The sequence below is a fragment of the Chenopodium quinoa genome, unplaced genomic scaffold (assembly GCF_001683475.1).
Source record: "Chenopodium quinoa cultivar QQ74 unplaced genomic scaffold, ASM168347v1, whole genome shotgun sequence".
NCBI lineage: Eukaryota > Viridiplantae > Streptophyta > Magnoliopsida > Caryophyllales > Amaranthaceae > Chenopodium > Chenopodium quinoa.
The window spans coordinates 895480-913838 of NW_018742385.1; the positions used below are offsets into that span (position 1 = coordinate 895480).

Here is an 18359-nt window from a genome sequence, read left to right on the forward strand (position 1 = left end):
GTTACGACTTATTATTTTGAAATTTAGATTAAGGCTATGAACAAATCTCCGAAACCCAATATGCTCCACAATTGACAATGGGTACTCATGAAGAATAACCATATTAGATAACTCCCTTCTTGATTCTTCTTGACTAAATACATGGTTTTCTAGCCTTACACTTGAATCTTGTCTACGATTAATAGACAAGATTTTTTTATGAATGTCAACCTTCATGTGCTTCTTAGTGCATCTCAGTTCAATATGGTCTTTCAAATGAGAGGTCCCCTTCTTGCTATTGCCGGAAAATAGATGATTACAATGTAAACATCTAGCCTTTGCTTCACCATTGATAGTAGTCTTCTCAAAGTGATTCCACACTTCTGATTTTAGTCGCTTAGGTGGACGTGGAGGTAGTGGCTCATTCATTTTTCCCTCCTCCTCAATATTGTGGTTTTGTTGTTCAGGATGGGAAGACATTGCCTTTGGAAGTGGCAATTCAGGAGATGGAGATGGGGAAAAAGAGAAAGACTTAGAGCCTGCACTGCTGTCTTCTGTGTCCATGACTGTTATACATCAACAAAATAATAAATTAGATGTATAATAGTTTAGGCGACATCAATTAAAGAACTATACATTCATAAATCAGTTAATTTTATTAGTAGTAGTAAATATCAATAAATACCCTAACAAAGAATCTATGTACAAAATATACAACATTTTCGTCTAAGAACAAAGTACAAGCTTCAGATTTCACCAAAAAAATGAATCACAAAAGCAAGTTACATATTCAAATTATACAAATTCTCTAATTATGATACTAACAAAATAAAAAATAATAAAAAAAAAGAACAAATTTACATACATTTCAAAATTATACAATACTCATATCAAAATTGAAAAAGTTTGCATATTTACAAGTAGTACAATCACAAAAATCAGAATAAGATGATAAACTAGATAGAAAAATAATTTCATTCCAAATTTCCAAATAAATGTTGAAGATGAATAAAAAGAAACATATACTTACAAGATTGCGGATGAGTCGAATAATTAAATGGTGGTAAGTACTTCAAGGACGCCGATCTGTAAGAATTTTGCACGTTCTGGTCAGAGGTGAGGAGGTTGGAGGCTCGGAGCGTCGCCGGAATTGCAGCAAGGTTGGAGTGTCTTAGTGAAGGAGAGAGAAAGTCTTGTGGAGGCTAAAGAGTGAAGTCGGATTAGAAAAGGGATGAAAATAAAACCCTAACTGTGCTTTTTCTTTTTTTTTAAAGACTTGATATATTAAAATATACATATATATTATTATAAATATTCGGGTGGATGGGTGGGTCGGGTGATGGGTTGGATGTACACCAACCCGAATCCGACCCGATCCATCACCCGATCCACCCGTCACCCGATTGAAATCCGTGATTTGTTGGGTTTTCATCCATTTTTTTCGGGTCGGGTGGATCGGATATTCATCGGGTCAGCGTGAAATTGCCAGCCCTACTAATATTGCAATTTGAAGGATTTTAATTTAAGGTATGTTTTTCTTTTCGATTTTGTTTAAATTTCTATGAAATTAGCATGATGTTGAATGGATTTTGTTTTTCTTTTTGATTTTTTTGAGTTGATTTTCGAAAATTTTGGGTCGAATTTTTGAACTGTTATTTTTTTTTTCTTTTCGATTTTTGTTGAAAAATTTTATATAGTTTGAAATTTGTTTTTCTTTACGAATTTTCGAACTGTTTTTCTTTTTTTTTTGTTCGATTTTATATTTTTTTGGTACGATTTTATTTTTTTTGGTTCGATTTTCTTTTTTTTTTTTGTTCGATTTTGTTTATTTTTTTTGTTCGATTTTCTTTGTTTTTTGTTCGATTTTATTTTTTTTTGTTCGATTTTCTTTGTTTTTTGTTCGATTTTCTTTGTTTTTTGTTCGATTTTATTTTTTTTTGTTCGATTTTCTATTTTTTTTGGTTTGACTTTTTTTTTTGTTCTATTTTCTTTTTTTTGTTCTATTTTTCTTTTCTATTTTTGATTTTCAAAATATGTAGTTCGGTTTGTTTTTTTTTTCGATTTTAGTTCAATTTTTGCCAATATTTTGATTTTTGTTCAATTTTAGTTCGATTTTGGCTAATATTTTGATTTTTGTTCAATTTTAGTTCAATTTTGTTCGATTTTCTTTGTTTTTTGTTCAATTTTCTTTTTTTATTTGTTCGATTTTCTATTTTTTTTATTTTCCAATTTTTTTTGTTCTATTTTTTTTGTTCTATTTTTCTTTTCTATTTTTTATTTTCGAAATATATAGTTCGATTTTTATTTCGATTTTAGTTCAATTTTTGCTAATATTTTGATTTTTGTTCAATTTTAGTTCGATTTTTCTCTATTTTTTCTATTTTGCTACTTGAAAAAACTGTCACCCGTATTTTAGGTCGTGAGAAGTCAATTTCTATCATCAGATTGCAGGAGAAAGCAACATTCGGCTATTTTTCAAGTAATTTTTCTTCATTAATCCGATTTTTTTGGTGTTTGTTTTGTTGATCATGTTTAGGTTTTGCGAAGGATTGATGCAAAAGCAATTTCTTATACTAGAAATTACTTTCACTTGAATTCTAAATTCTTTGAATTTGTTGATTTTCTGTAAAAAAAATTGGGAATTCTGATGAAAATATGTTCAAATGCCGCAGAAAATGCAATGAAATTAGTTTGTATGGCTCTAATTTGCTTTTTTCCTGCAAAATTTTTTAGTTGTTTTAGAATTTACTGGATAATATATGCTTTCAATCTGAAATTATGTTTGTTATCTTGAACTATTAAGCAAAATTGATACGATTTTGTCGTAGAATTGTACGTTATATTGCTTTTGAATCAATTACTAAGACATTTCATTGTATGTTCGGTTTCATGTTTTTATTGGTAATGGCTATATATCTCTATGGAGTTTATGTGAGCGCTTGAGTGGTTGGCATCAATTTTTTTTATTGTTTATTGATATATGGTTATTTTTATTAAGTCCTACAACTCTTGTTGGTACCAGATGCCTGTAATTATAACTTTTTGCTATTTTCAGCATGTTCTAAACTATTCTTATGTTTAAAATATATTACTAATGTAGGAATGTTACTAATGTTTTTTATTTTATAAAATTTCAGCAAAATGCAAAGCCAAAATGAAGAAAAATCAGAAGAAGAAATTACTATTATACCGGATGAAAAAATTACTTAAGGAAGAAAAAGGTAATTAAAGTTTTCCTTTATGTTCTAAAGTATTTTTCCCTTATGTTCTAAAGTTTTCCCTTATGTTTTAAAGTATTTTTATTATGTTCTAAGATTTTCTATTATGTTCTAAAGTATTTTTATAATGATCTAAAGTTTTCTACTATGTTCTAAATTATTTCTATTATGTTCTAAAGTTTTCCCATATGTTCTAAAGTTTTCTATTATGTTTTATTATATTTTTTACTTATGTTCTAAAGTTTTCCCTTATGTTCTAAAGTATTTCTATTATGTTCTAATATTTTCTATCCATATGTTCTAAAGTATTTCTATTATGTTGTAAAGTTTTCCCTTGTTCTAAAGTTTTCTATTATGTTCTAAAGTTTTCTATTATGTTCTATTATATTTTTCCCTTATGTTCTAAAGTTTTCCCTTATGTTCTAAAGTATTTTTATTATGTTATAAGTTTTTCTATTATGTTCTAAAGTATTTCTATTATGATATAAAATTTTCTATTATGTTTTATTATATTTTTCCCTTATGTTCTAAAGTTTTCTTTTATGTTCTAAAGTATTTCTATTATGTTTTAAAGTATATCTATTATGTTCTAAGAGTAACTATTATGTTCTAAGTATTTATATTATGATATAAAGTTTTATATTATGTTCTAAAGATTATCATATATGTTCTAAATCATTTATATTTGATTTTAAAGGAAAGTTGTTGAAAATGATGCGGAAGTAATTGACAAAGTTGAATTTGAGAAACATGTGCAAAGTCAGAAACGAAAAAAAAGTGCCAAGCTTTCATCAAGGATTCAACCAACTAGAAAAATGAAAAAAAGGAAGAAGAAGATGATGATGATGATGAAAATGATGATCAACATGATATTAATGATGAGATGGATGAACCAAAGTTGGAGGAGAAAGATGATAAAAGAGATGGCGTGAATGATGATAGTAAAAAGGTTCTAAATTATATGCTAATGTCATAAATTTCATGTTTTAATTAATAAGTAAATGATTTTTGTAAGTTAATTCTTACATTTCTAAATTGATGTTTTAATTGTATACATATGTTCTAAACTTTATTTTTTATAACAATAATTTATCTACTAATTCAAATTCTTTCTAATGTTTTACTTTTTTCAGGTGGCTTTGAAAAAAAATCAGAAAAATAAGAAAAGAAAGATTGAAAAAGAAAAGGATGATGAAGATGTCAAAATAATCAAAGTGGAAAAAATAAGGGATCGGCTTATCAAAGAGTTACCGCTAAGGAATTGATGAAACAAGTGTTGGTAAATCTTTCTGATAAGCATAAACAAGCAATTCAAAAAATTGGATTTGGTGCTTTTTTGAACTTGGATGCACCACATTATGTGGATTCTTGGTAAGCATTAGTGTTCTAAAGTTTTCTCATATGTTCTAAAGTTTTCCATTATGTTCTAAAGTATTTCTATTATGTTCTAAAGTTTTCCCTTATGTTCTAAAGTTTTCTCATATGTTCTATTATATTTTTCCCTTATGATCTAAAGTTTTCCCTTATGTTCTAAAGTATTTCTATTATGTTTATGATTTTCTATTATGTTCTATTATTTTTTTCCTTTATGGTCAAAAGTTTTCCCATATGTTCTAAAGTATTTCTATTATGTTCTAAAGCTTTATCTTATGTTCTAAAGTTTTTTATTATGTTCTATTATATTTTTTTCTTATGTTCTAAAGTATTTCTATTATGTTCTAACATTTTCTATCCATATATTCTAAAGTATCTCTATTATGTTCTAAAGTTTTCTATCCATATGTTCACATGATATATGTTCTAAAGTTTTCCATTATGTTTTAAAGTATTTCTATTATGTTCGAAAGTTTTCCCTTATGTTCTAAAGTATTTCTATTATGTTCTATGATTTTCTATTATGTTTGAAATTATTTATATTACATGTCAATCTTTTAAAGTACTTTTGATTATAAAGTATTTTCTATTATGTTCTAAAGTTTTTCTATTATGTTCTAAAGTTTTCCATTATGTTCTAAAGTATTTTTGCTTATGTTCTAAAGTTATTCTGATTATGTTCTAAAGTATTTTTGCTTATGTTCTAAAGTTATTCTGATTATGTTCTAAAGTATTTTTTAATTATGTTCTAAAGTATTTTTTATTATGTTCTAAATTACCTATCCATGTTCTAAATTACTTACAGGGTGCTCCAACAAATGCACAATTGATTAGTAGGATTCAAAAGGTGAAGGAGGTAGATAAAGAACAAAAACAAGTTTCGGATGAATTCATTTGGAATTTTTTGGTTTGTGTGGTTAATAGTTGCATCCGTTCAACTAATAACAAGCAACTATACATTAAGTTTTTGTATAGTTGCAAGGATACAAAGAATATAGTTAAGTTGAATTGGTGCAAATTTGTTAAGGAGCACTTGATGGAAACTACTAAGAAATGGCTAGATGGAGAATCTTTCTTTACGGGTCCTTTAATCTTTCTTATGGTAAGTTCTAATGATGTTCTAAATTATATATCTATGTTCTACTTTATATATCAATGTTCTAAAGTATTTCTAATGATGTTCTTTTAGGTATCCTATTTTGATCGGGTACAAAGGAAGGAGTTCGAGATACCACGTCAAGTTCCATTAATATCATTGTGGAACCAAGAAAGGTTCCATACAAGATTGAAGTTTGAGAAAGACCTTGGATTTGGAAAAGGAAAAGTACTAAAAAGAATGAAATTGAATGTGGTATGATTTTTGTATATGCTTATGTTCTAAAGTTTATACTATATGTTCTAAACTTTGTAATATATGTTCTAAAGTTTATTATCGTTTTACATTTATCTATACAATATATTTATGCATGTATTCTAAAATTTATAATGTATATTTAAAAAGGGATTGGAAAAAAGGCAAGAGAATGACAAAGGCAAGAAGAAAGAGCAACCCTTGACAATTAGAGAAAAACAAGGGGAGAAGAAAGTAATAAAAAAGCAAGGGAAAGACAAAGGAAAAGAGAAAGTTGTGGAAAACCAATCAATGACATGTGATTCTATCACGTCTCCAAATGATATGATGGTATAATGTTTTAATATTTTTTTTATTAATTTATTTACTTATTTCTATAATATTTTAAATATTCATTATTTTATGTTCTAAATTATTAGGGTTTTTTAAGCAAATTTGGAGATTTGGCAAAAAGTCTTGCATCGAATGTAAAAGAGATGTATAGCATGTTGGAACAAGCAAAGGATATCTTTGTTGAGGAAGAAACAACGGGGAAAATGCATCATCTTATAGACAACATTTGGTGCAAGTATACCACAAAGGTATAATAATCATGTTCTAAACTATTTTCAGCGTATGTTCTAAAGTGTAATTTTTATATTTAATGTTGGTTCAACATATATAAATGTCTTATTGGATTCTAACTTATGTATTCTTATATATAGCCATTGGTAAATCAAGAAGAAGAAAAGCAACAGACAAAAAGTCCTTCCATACTTAGTCAAGATCAACATTTCTTCGATGAACCGGCATTCATAGAAGAATTGGATATGTTGATGAACATTGCATGGAAGAAATTTAATGTTGAAAAGTCACCAAAGTCATTGGGACATGGTAATTACATGTTTAATTTCTAAATTATACCTATGTTCTAAATTATGCTCTTAAATCAAGTGTTTATGTTCCAACTCAAATCTTTATGATATAGTTAAGTTCTAAAATTGTGTTTTGTAATTATTATGAATATTTGCCATCAAATGAAGGAGAAAGAGAAAAGAACAACGATGAGAGAAATATCAATGAAAAGATAGATGATAGTATCTCTTCACCTATACTTGGTAATTTCCAACTATTTTCAAACTCATTTCTTATTAATGTTCTTTTAATTAATTGATTTTAAAAAGGAAAAGTACTAAAAAAAAATGAAATAGAATATTTGTATATGCTTATGTTCTAAAGTTTACGCTATATGTTTTAAAGTTTAAGCTATATGTTCTAAAGTTTGCACTTTATGTTATAAAGTTTATGTTAATGTTCCAACTCAAATTCTTATGATACAATTATATTATATGTTGTGTTTTATAATTATGTTTTCAAGATAAAGAAGAGAAGCAAGACCAAGGACAAGAGGATAATAAAAAAGAAAGACAAGAGGCAAAGGAAGGAGAAAGCCAAAAGGAGAAGGAAGGAGAAAGAGAAGAGGAACAAGAAGGAGATTTGGCAAAAGGTTATGATCTAAAGTATTTCTATTATATTCTAAACTAAAGTTTTCTATTATGCTCTATTATATTTTCCCCTAATGTTCTAAAGTTTTTCCTTATGTTCTAAAGTATTTTAAAAAGGAAAAGTACTAAAAAAAATGAAATAGAATATTTGTATATGCTTATGTTCTAAAGTTTACGCTATATGTTCTAAAGTTTAAGCTATATGTTCTAAAGTTTGCACTTTATGTTCTAAAGTTTATGTTAATGTTCCAACTCAAATTCTTATGATACAATTATAATCTAATATTGTGTTTTATAATTATGTTTTCTAGAACAAGAAGAGAAGCAAGACCAAGAACGAGAGGATAATAAAGAAGAAAGACAAGAGTCGAAGGAAGGAGAAGGACAAAAGGAGAAAGAAGGAGAAAGACAAGAGGAGCAAGAAGGTGATTTGGCAAAAGGTTATGATCTAAAGTATTTCTATTATGTTCTAAACTAAAGTTTTCTATTATGCTCTATTGTATTTTCCCCTTATTTTCTAAAGTTTTCCCTTATGTTCTAAAGTATTTTAAAAAGGAAAATTACTAAAAAAAAAGGAAATAGAATATTTGTATATGCTTATGTTCTAAAGTTTAAGCTATATGTTCTAAAGTTTGCACTTTATGCTCTAAAGTTTATGTTTATGTTCCAACTCAAATTCTTATGATACAATTATAATCTAATATTGTGTTTTATAATTATGTTTTCTAGAACAAGAAGAGAAGCAAGACCAAGAACGAGAGGATAATAAAGAAGAAAGTCAAGAGTCGAAGGAAGGAGAAAGACAAAAGGAGCAAGAAGGAGATTTGGCAAAAGGTTATGATCTAAAGTATTTCTATTATGTTCTAAACTGAAGTTTTCTATTATGCTCTATTATATTTTTCCCTTATGTTCTTAAGTTTTCCCTTATGTTCTAAAGTATTTCTATTATGTTTTAAGATTTTCTATTATGTTCTAAAGTTTTCTATTATGATCTATTATATTTTTTCTTTATGTTCTAAATTTTTCCCTTATGTTCTAAAGTATTCCAATTATGACATAAAGTTCTCTATTATATTCTAAAGATTATAATATATGTTTGAAATTATTTATAGAACATGTCAATATTTTAAAGTACTTTTGATTATAAAGTATTTTCTATTATGTTCTAAAGTATTTCTATTATGTTCTAAAGTGTTCTATTATGTTAAATTTTATTTTTCCCTTATGTTCTAAAGTTTTCCTTTATATTTTCAAGAACAAGAAGAAAAGTAAAAACAAAGACAAAAGAATAATCAAGAAGAAAGGCAAGAGGCGAAGGAAGGAGAAAAAGAGGCAAAAAAGAAATTTGAAGCAAAGAAAGGGTAATCAATGTAACTTAATAATAGGAATATTTAATACATTGGTTTTGGTTTAGAACATATGTTGGACGATTTGGTAAAACTTTAATATAGGATTAATGGTCTGTGTTTTCTAGTTATATATATTGGTTTTGATTTGGGTTTGTTATTAGTATTTCAAATATGTTCCAAAGTATTTATGTTTATGTTCTAAAGTATTTCTAATTATGTTCTAAATTACTTGCCCATGTTCTAAAAGTAATTTTGATTTTGTTTAGACAAAAGAATAAGCTTAAAATTTTCTTGCGTACAACAAAGAAGAAAACGAAAAGGAATGACGACACACCAAAGACACCAATTCCTCCAAAAAAGATGCATAAAGATATTTCACCTCCAAGCTTCAATTTGTTGACGCCCTCACCAATAGTTGGTAAGTTTGACTTATTTTAACTTTATTTTTGTTATATTTATATTGGAAATTTATTATATTTATTATGTCAAAAGTTCTTTTAATGTTCTAAATTTTTTTAATCTAGATCATCCACCTACATTGAATGAAGAAGAAGAGGACAACAAAACCAAAAAAGAAAAGAAGAAGCATGTTGAAGAAAAGAACAACAAAGAGAATAAGCAACGATAATTAGATTTAGGCTGTGGCGGTTGTTTGATTATTATTTGATTTTAGTTGTTGATTTTTTTTAATTCAATTGAATAGGAAGCAAAAAGAAGAAAAAAAAGAAGAAGAAGAAGAAGAAACAAGGAAAAAAAAAGAGGAAAGGATAAGCTTCCAATGTACTTGCGTTCGCCTTTTATGGTTAATCATGAAAAACTCTTCAACAATGTAGATCATAAAATGATAGCTGAGTATGCTTTTGCTCAAGGAGATAACGCGTAAGATTTCATCCATCTATATTTATATGCTTATAATAAAAGTATTTGATTATGTCATAAAATATATATATTTATGTTTAAATATTGTATTTATCTTCTAAGGTAGAAACTTATGTTTTAAAATACATGTTTGAAATTCCCATCTTCGTTTTCTAATCAAATTCAATTTTGATGGTTATATTCTTCCTAAGTAAATGTTCTAAATGTTACAAGTTTATGTTCTAAATTACTATGCTTATGTTCTAAAGTTGTATGTTTATGTTCAAAATTACGTGCTTATGTTCTAAAGTATTATGCTAATGTCCAAAATTATGTTTTGATTAATATAGTTTATGTTCTAAAATATTTCTGGTCATGTTCTAAAATTTAGTTCTAAAGCACTATGCTGCTTATGTTTAAAATTATGTGCTTATGTTTTAAAGTATTTTGTTTATGTTCAAAATGTTGTTTTGATTTAATGTAGTTTTTGTTCTCACTTTAGGGAACTTTTGTATGCTGACAAAGCGGCAATGGTGATTAGGAGAGATGAGATGGATAGTCTTTCAGGATGTAGTCACATGTTCAACAACATTGCAGATGCTTATGCTTTCATATTAAATTGTGAAAACAAAAGGCGTGGTGTAGACAAGAAGAGTAGATTTTTTTTCTCTACTGAATGCTATGTATGTTCTAATTATCTTACCATTATATTCTAAATTACATGTCAATGTTATAAAGTATTTCAAAAGATATTATAAAGTAGTTCTGATTATGTTCTAATTTATTTTTATAATGTTTTAAAGTATATGATTATGTTATAAACACATGTTTGATTATGTTCTAAAGTCTCTGATTATGTTCTAAATGTAGGTTTTCTTTCCGGCTGTTTTACCGGATCACTATTATTTGTTGTGCTTCAACTTTATGGAAGGTACTCTTGATGTCAATGATAACATGATTCTTCCACCAAATGTTTCGGTTGAAGACAAATATGGGGATGATTTTACAAAAATGGTAAAGTGTAAAGTTTTGATTTAGTTAATTATAATTTTTTTATTATGCTATAAAGAAATTTAGGAACATTGATATCATATGGAACATTAACCTTATTTGGAACATTAACCTTATTTGGAACATTAACATAATTTTAAGTTATTTTTATTAAGTTCTAAAGTTTTCCCATATGTTTTAAAGTATTTCTATTATGTTCTAAAGTTTTCCATTATGTTCTAAAGTTTTCTATTATGTTCTATTATATTTTTCCCTTATAATCTAAAGTTTTCCCTTATGTTCTAAAGTATTTCTATTATGTTCTATTATTTTTTTCCTTTATGTTCAAAAGTTTTCCCATATGTTCTAAAGTATTTCTATTATGTTCTAAAATTTTCTCTTATGTTCTACAGTTTTCTATTATGTTATATTATATTTTTTTCCTTATGTTCTAAAGTTTTCCCTTATGTTCTAAAGTATTTCTATTATGTTCTAACATTTTCTATCCATATGTTCTAAAGTATTTCTATTATGTTCTAAAGTTTTCTCATATGTTCTAAAGTTTTCCATTATGTTCTAAAGTATTTCTATTATGTTCTAACATTTTCTATCCATATGTTCTAAAGTATTTCTATTATGTTCTAAAGTTTTCTCATATGTTCGAAAGTTTTCCCTTATGTTCTAAAGTATTTCTATTATGTTCTAAAGTTTTCTTTTATGTTCTAAAGTTTTCTATTATGTTATATTATATTTTTTCCTTATGTTCTAAAGTTTTCCCTTATGTTTCTAAAGTATTTCTATTATGTTCTAACATTTTCTATCCATATGTTCGAAAGTATTTCTATTATGTTCTAAATTTTTCTCATATGTTCTAAATTTTTCCATTATGTTCTAAAGTATTTCTATTATGTTCGAAAGTTTTCCCTTATGTTCTAAAGTATTTTTATTATGTTCTATGATTTTCTATTATGTTTGAAATTATTTATATTACATGTCAATCTTTTAACGTACTTTAAATTTTATATATATGTTATAATTTACATAGCAATGTTCTAAATTATTTCTAATGATATCCTAAATTATACATCAATGTTTTAAAATAATTGTAATTGAGTTCTAAATTACATGTCAATGTTCTAAAGTATTTCTAATTATGTACGGATAGCATAATCAACCTGAAAAAAAAAAATAATAATTAGAACATAAACACATTATAAATTTTAGAACATATTTGATGCATTTTAAAACATAAAGTATTAAGTTTAAAACTCAAATTATTTATATAATATGTTTTAAAGTATTTTTATTATGTTATATTATATTTTTTCCTTATGTTCAAAAGTTTTTCCTTATGTTTCTAAAGTATTTCTATTATGTTCTAACATTTTCTATCCATATGTTCTAAAGTATTTCTTTTATGTTCTAAATTTTTCTCATATGTTCTAAAGTTTTCCATTATGTTCTAAAGTATTTCTATTATGTTCGAAAGTTTTTCCTTATGTTCTAAAGTATTTTTATTATGTTCTATAATTTTCTATTATGTTTGAAATTATTTATATTACATTTCAATCTTTTAAAGTACTTTAAATTTTATATATATGTTATAATTTACATATCAATGTTCTAAATTATTTCTAATGATATCCTAAATTATATATCAATGTTTTAAAATAATTGTAATTGAGTTCTAAATTACATGTCAATGTTCTAAAGTATTTCTAATTATGTACGGATAGCATAATCAACCTGAAAAAAAATTAATAATTAGAACATAAACACATTATAAATTTTAGAACATATTTGATGCATTTTAAAACATAAAGTATTAAGTTTCAAATTCAAATTATTTATATAATATGTTTTAAAGTATTTTTATTATGTTATAAAGTTTTCTATTATGTTTTATTATGTTTTTCCCTTATATTCTAAAGTTTTCTTTTATGTTCTAATGTTTTTATTATGTTCTAAAAATTTCTATTATGTTTTATTATATTTTTCCCTTATGTTCAAAAGTTTTCCCATATGTTCTAAAGTATTTCTATTATGTTCTAAAGTTTTCCCATATGTTCTAAAGTTTTCTATTATGTTCTAAATTATTTCTGTTATGTTCTAACATTTTCTATCCATATGTTCTAAAGTATTTCTATTATGTTCTAAAGTTTTCCCTTATGTTCTAAAGTTTTCCCTTATGTTCTAAAGTTTTCTATTATGTTCTATTATATTTTTTCCTTATGTTACAATAAAATGATGTTATATTATAATTGTAAACATAAGAATATAGATAATAATTGGACAAAAAATAATATGTCATTATGTTCTCAAAATAATAAAAAAAAAATATAAAAAAAAATTTACACAAATTTTTTTTTTTTTGCGCTATTTCCTATAAATAAAATGTCCCATACGGTTGTACGAATAGCATAGTCAACCTGAAAAAAAAAAATTAATAATTAGAACATAAACACATTATAAATTTTAGAACATATTTGATGCATTTTAAAACATATACAAAATGTTTAAATTAAAAATTCAAAGTATTAAATTTAAATTCAAACATATTTGATGCATTTTTTTTCTTATGTTCTAATTAGTAATAATTTTAATTTATTACTAATTAGAACATAAGAAAAAAATGTTTACTTACAATATCACTTGACTTTCCCTGGACAATTACGACTATCATGATGACCAAGCTCTCCACATGCTCTACATAATCTTTTCTTCTTTTGACTTTGTTCAACAACTTTTTCTCTGTCACTCTTCATTCTCTTGTCACTATTTGGAACATGCGTATCATTTGGAATAGGGGTATCATTTGGAACATTAACCTGATTTGGAACATGAACCCCTGTACCTTTGTTTTTTGAAATTTTTGGAGCTTTGATCAAAACTTCAGAAGGTAAACTAGCTCCAATAAGCATTTCAATGTCTTTAACTTTGCTACAAAAATTGTTGCTTCCATTTGTTGTTTTCTTCTGTTCCAAATCTATTCTCATGGCTCGAAGTTTTTTGACAAGATCACTTAGATCATCTTCATTGTTTTTCACTAAACTCACACAAGCATGACTTTCACACCACAAATCATTTAATAGCATCTTTTTATCTACTGCATTAAGACATTCTTCTAAAACATTACCCTCTAAATAAAAAATGGGCTTCTTATAAGCCATTGTACACCATCTATTTAGAACGTAAGTCTTGGGAATTTTTTCTAACATCCTTGCTTTCCACACCCAAATCATATGCCTACAAGGCACACCATCACGTTCAAATTTTTTACAAAAACACTTGGTATCTAAGGTAGTTGGATAAAAAACAACATCAAAAGCCCTCCTCCAAGATCCTTCCCTTAATTTGAAAATGTAAATCTCATTGTCATTCTTCATCTCCTCAACACCACAATTAAAACATCCAATTTCAAACTCATATTGAAATTCATAAAAAAATTGTTGTTGTAAACAACTCAGAAGCATCTTTTTCTAAAGGAATTGGAGTCTTACACTCTAGACGTTTATTCTCTGAATCATTATCCATTTTATTTTGAATGTGCCTTTGAGCATCCAATGCACATTCAAACCTATAGAAAATAAAAATTAACTTTAGAACATAGAAAATAACTTTAGAACATAAAGTGAATTACATTAGAACATATTAAAATAATACACATGATCTAAATACTATTAAAACATTAAACTAAAACTTAAAAACATTTAAGACAAAATTTATAAAATAAAAGAGAGTTGAAAAAAATGGTAAAACTATAAAATAAAATTAAAAAAAAAATACTTTAAAGCATTAAAGAAAGTTGAAAAAAGTCATTCTTATTATGTTCTAAAGTTTTCCTATATGTTTTAAAGTATTTCTACTATGTTCTAAAGTTTTTCCTTATGTTCTAAAGATTTTTATTATGTTCTATTATATTTTCTCTTTATGTTCTAAAGTTTTCTATTATGTTCTAAAGTTTCTATTATGTTTTAAAAATTTCTAAAAATAAAATTTTTTCCATGTGCTATTTCCTAAAACTATAAAATAAAAGAGATTTGAAAAATATGGTAAAACTATAAATAAAAAAAAACTTTTAAGCATTAAAGAAAAACTTTTGAACATAAAGATTAAAATTAGAACATATTTAGACATTTACATATTACCTCATGTAAAACTCAATCAAAGTGAGATGGGGATTTGTGAACATAGTGAAAAAATTATTTTCACTTTCGGATCTAGATGTGGTCCTCATGATGCCACCTAAAAATAAATCTCTGAAATACGCTGGAATCCACATATCACGTATGTTGAACATGTGAGCCAACCACTCATGATCGTTCAAATTGAATTCTGAAATAACTTTGTTCCACTTTTCTTCAAATTCTGCTGGCTCAATCTCTAAATGCCAAACACATGCACAAAGTTTTTTCAAAAAATCAGTTTCTTGGGTAATTTCCCGACTTACTTTTTCAGGCACCTTTTTCATAATATGCCACATACAAAACCTATGTTCTGTAGTTTGAAAAATATTACGAACAACAACTTTCATTGCAGGGTCTTGATCAGTAATCAAACACACAGGCTCGTTATTTCCCATTGATTTAAGAAAAGTTTTGAAAACCCATTCGAAAGATGATATATCTTCATGAGCTACAAAAGAAGCCGCAAAAGTAACGCATTTCTTATGATGATCAACTCCAGTAAATGGACCAAAGATCATATTATATCTGTAACATACACAAATTATATATGCAGAAAATATTAGAACATAAGGATTAACTTTAGAACATAAAGGTAAATTGTGTAGCATAAAGGTATACTTTAGAACATTAAGGATAAACTTTAGAACATAAAGATAAATTGTGAAGCATAAATGTATACTTTAGAACATTAAGGATAAACTTCAGAGCATAGAAATTTAATTTAATTATTAAACTTGCCAATATTTTAGAACATAATGCATCTATGTTTAGTATATCAGCAATATATGTTTAGAACATTAGCAATATATGTCTAGAACATAAGACATACATAATTTAGAACATAAGAAATATATGTTTAGAACATCAAAACATGATAGATATTAATTTAGGAACATAAAAAAATCTACATTTAGAACATCACCTGTTTGTTTGGAACGTTGTATCAAAAGAAACCATATCACCAAAAAGTGCATAATTTTTTCGACAAATAGGATCAGCTCATAAAGCTCTACAAAGTCTACCTTCTTCATCAACATCATAGTAAAAAAAAAGGCACTCCAAAGCAATTTCTTATTTTGAAAGTTATCCACAAACATTTGGGCATCTGATCCAGCAATATAAGCCTTCAAATCTCTATAAAAGTTTTTGAAATCTTGTTTAGATGCACCAACATTATCATGTGATCCAGCTAATTCTTTCATCATTGTATAAGACCTCACAGGACCAACATTTACCTGTGTACAAAAACAAAGAGAAAGAAAAATTACTATGATTAAAGATCAACTTTAGAACAAAGAAAACAATATTTGGCAAATAAAAATAAATCACCTTTGAATTATCAACAATCAACTTCTTATGCATAATATGCATTTTTCTATTATCCTTTTGAAATTTTGCACAACTTGGAGTATATAAACAATGATTATGTTCTTCTTTGAATTGACTAACAACATAATTTCCTGCATCATATCTCATACATATGTGAGCATTGCATCCTACACGAGTCAATAAACGTTTCCTAGTAATACGAACTTTTCCTTCTTCATCAACGGTTTGTTGAGCAATAGGTTTTTTTGTTGCCTTGAAACCTTCCTTATTACAAACTCCATATTGAAAAGCAATTATATCTTTGTTATTCTTCTTCCTTGTAGTAGTAGATTTCCTAGAAGTAAACCCAGCGGCATTTGCATATGCTTTATAAAAACTAAGACCCTCTTTGGGATCTTTGAATATCATCCCCAAACGAGGTTTTAACTCTTCGGGAACACTTGGAATCCATTCCTTAGTGGTACCACCAGGGCTAAATGATCCAACAACCTCAGGAGTACGATAAATAACACCAACTGCATTAGAACATAAAAAGAAAAAAAAAATTAGAACTTACAATAAAAGTCATTAAATATGAAGAAAATATTGGAACATTAAGAATAAACTTTAGAACATAAAGAGAAAGAGAAACATACATAGAAAACTTTAGAACATAATGAAAAAAGTTTAGAACATTAAGAATAAACTTTAGAACATAGTAAATTACTTTATAACATACATAATAAAATTTAGAATAAAGTGAAAAAATTTAGAAAATAAAGAATTACTTTAGAACATAACTAGAATTTTTTTTGAATATTAAACAAATTTTGAACATAATCAACAAATTTACAAAATTACTTTAAAACATGTAAGTAAAGTTTAAAGTTTAGAATATGTAAGTAAAGTTTAGAACATGTAACTAAATTAAAATAGAATAAAGTGGAAAAGTTTAGAACATAATGAATTAATCTAGAACATTAAAACAACTTTTAAACATAATCCACAAATTCACAAAATTACTTTAAAATATACAACTAAGTAAAGTTTAGAACAAGTAAGTAAATTGAAATTAAAGTATTAAAACAATGAAAATTACCTGAATGAGTAACAGCGGAAGAAGGAGAATTATCTTGAACATCATCTAAATCCATGAATATGCCAAAACCTAATTATCATAAATAAAATTGTAGTAAAAAACCAATCTGAAATTACTTATAGAAGAAAAAGGTAATTAAAGTTTATGTATTATTTTTCCCTTATGTTCTAAAATTTTCCCTTATTTTCTAAAGTATTTCTTTTATATTCTAAGATTTTCTATTATGTTCTAAAGTATTTCTATTATGCTATAAAGTTTGCTATTATGTTCAAAAGTATTTCTATTATGCTATAAAGTTTGCTATTATGTTCAAAAGTTTTCTACTATGTTCTATTATATTTTCCCCTTATGTACTAAAGTTTTCCCTTATGTTCTAAAGTATTTATATTATGTTCTAAGATTTTCTATTATGTTATAAAGTATTCTACTATGTTATAAAGTTTTCCCTTATTATGTTCTAAAGTTTTCTATTATGTTATAATGTTTCTATTATGTTCTAAAGTTTTCCCATATGTTCTAAAGTATTTTATTATGTTCTAAAGTTTTCCCATATGTTCTAAAGTTTTCTATTATGTTTTATTATATTTTTTTACTTATGTTCTAAAGTTTTCCCTTATGTTCTAAAGTATTTCTATTATGTTCTAACATTTTCTATTTATATGTTCTAAAGTATTTCTATTATGTTCTAAAGTTTTCCCTTATGTTCTAAAGTATTTCTATTATGTTCTAACATTTTCTATCTATATGTTCTAAAGTATTTCTATTATGTTCTAAAGTATTTCTATTATGTTCTAAAGTTTTTACTTATGTTCTAAAGTATTTCTATTATGTTCTAAAGTTTTCCCTTATGTTCTAAAGTTTTCTATTATAGTAAAAAAACAATTTGAAATTAAAATCCAATAATAGAAAAACTCTAGCAAGAAAAAATAATTTGGAAAAAAAAAATTGAAAATGAAAACTAGAAACTTTAAAAAAAGCAAAAAAAATTAGGGAAAAAACAGAGGGAAAAATTGAAAAATAAAAAATTGAAATCGAAAAAAAAAACTGGAAAAAAAAACGAAAAATAAAAAAAAACTTGAAAAAAAAATTGAAAAAAATGGAAAATCGACAAAAAAAAACTAGAAAATATAAAAAACAAAATGGAAAATCGAAAAAAAATTGA

At 25.8% G+C, this 18359-nt stretch overlaps 2 protein-coding genes across 2 annotated transcripts; one reads left to right on the top strand and one right to left on the bottom strand.

Moving 5' to 3' along the window:
* The first annotated feature begins 4080 nt into the window (after positions 1 to 4080).
* On the top strand, positions 4081 to 6864 carry LOC110699300. Its single transcript, XM_021876808.1, has 6 exons — positions 4081 to 4146; positions 5377 to 5673; positions 5761 to 5922; positions 6073 to 6252; positions 6342 to 6503; positions 6627 to 6864. The coding sequence occupies exons 1-6, from the start codon at positions 4081 to 4083 to the stop codon at positions 6816 to 6818; spliced, it is 1059 nt and encodes a 352-aa protein (XP_021732500.1). The 3' UTR covers positions 6819 to 6864.
* Positions 6865 to 13251: 6387 nt separating this feature from the next.
* LOC110699311 (protein FAR1-RELATED SEQUENCE 5-like) lies at positions 13252 to 17252 on the bottom strand. The gene is made up of 6 exons (XM_021876820.1): positions 17198 to 17252; positions 16120 to 16634; positions 15886 to 16025; positions 14752 to 15315; positions 14064 to 14180; positions 13252 to 13849 (listed from the first exon to the last, which is right to left on the bottom strand). The coding sequence occupies exons 1-6, from the start codon at positions 17250 to 17252 to the stop codon at positions 13252 to 13254; spliced, it is 1989 nt and encodes a 662-aa protein (XP_021732512.1).
* Between the last annotated feature and the right edge of the window lie 1107 nt (positions 17253 to 18359).

Bases quoted from the DNA above. Each gene is read 5' to 3' on its own strand.
- LOC110699300 (XM_021876808.1), top strand. From the start codon at position 4,081: ATGGATGAACCAAAGTTGGAGGAGAAAGATGATAAAAGAGATGGCGTG. The intron at 4,147-5,376 runs GTTCTAAATTAT...AATTACTTACAG, and splicing joins TGAATGATGATAGTAAAAAG to GGTGCTCCAACAAATGCACA. The intron at 5,674-5,760 runs GTAAGTTCTAAT...ATGTTCTTTTAG, and splicing joins GTCCTTTAATCTTTCTTATG to GTATCCTATTTTGATCGGGT.
- LOC110699311 (XM_021876820.1), bottom strand. From the start codon at position 17,252: ATGGATTTAGATGATGTTCAAGATAATTCTCCTTCTTCCGCTGTTACT. The intron at 16,026-16,119 runs GTGATTTATTTT...TTTTGTACACAG, and splicing joins TGATTGTTGATAATTCAAAG to GTAAATGTTGGTCCTGTGAG. The intron at 13,850-14,063 runs GTTTACAACAAC...TGTGCCTTGTAG, and splicing joins GAAAAAGATGCTTCTGAGTT to GCATATGATTTGGGTGTGGA.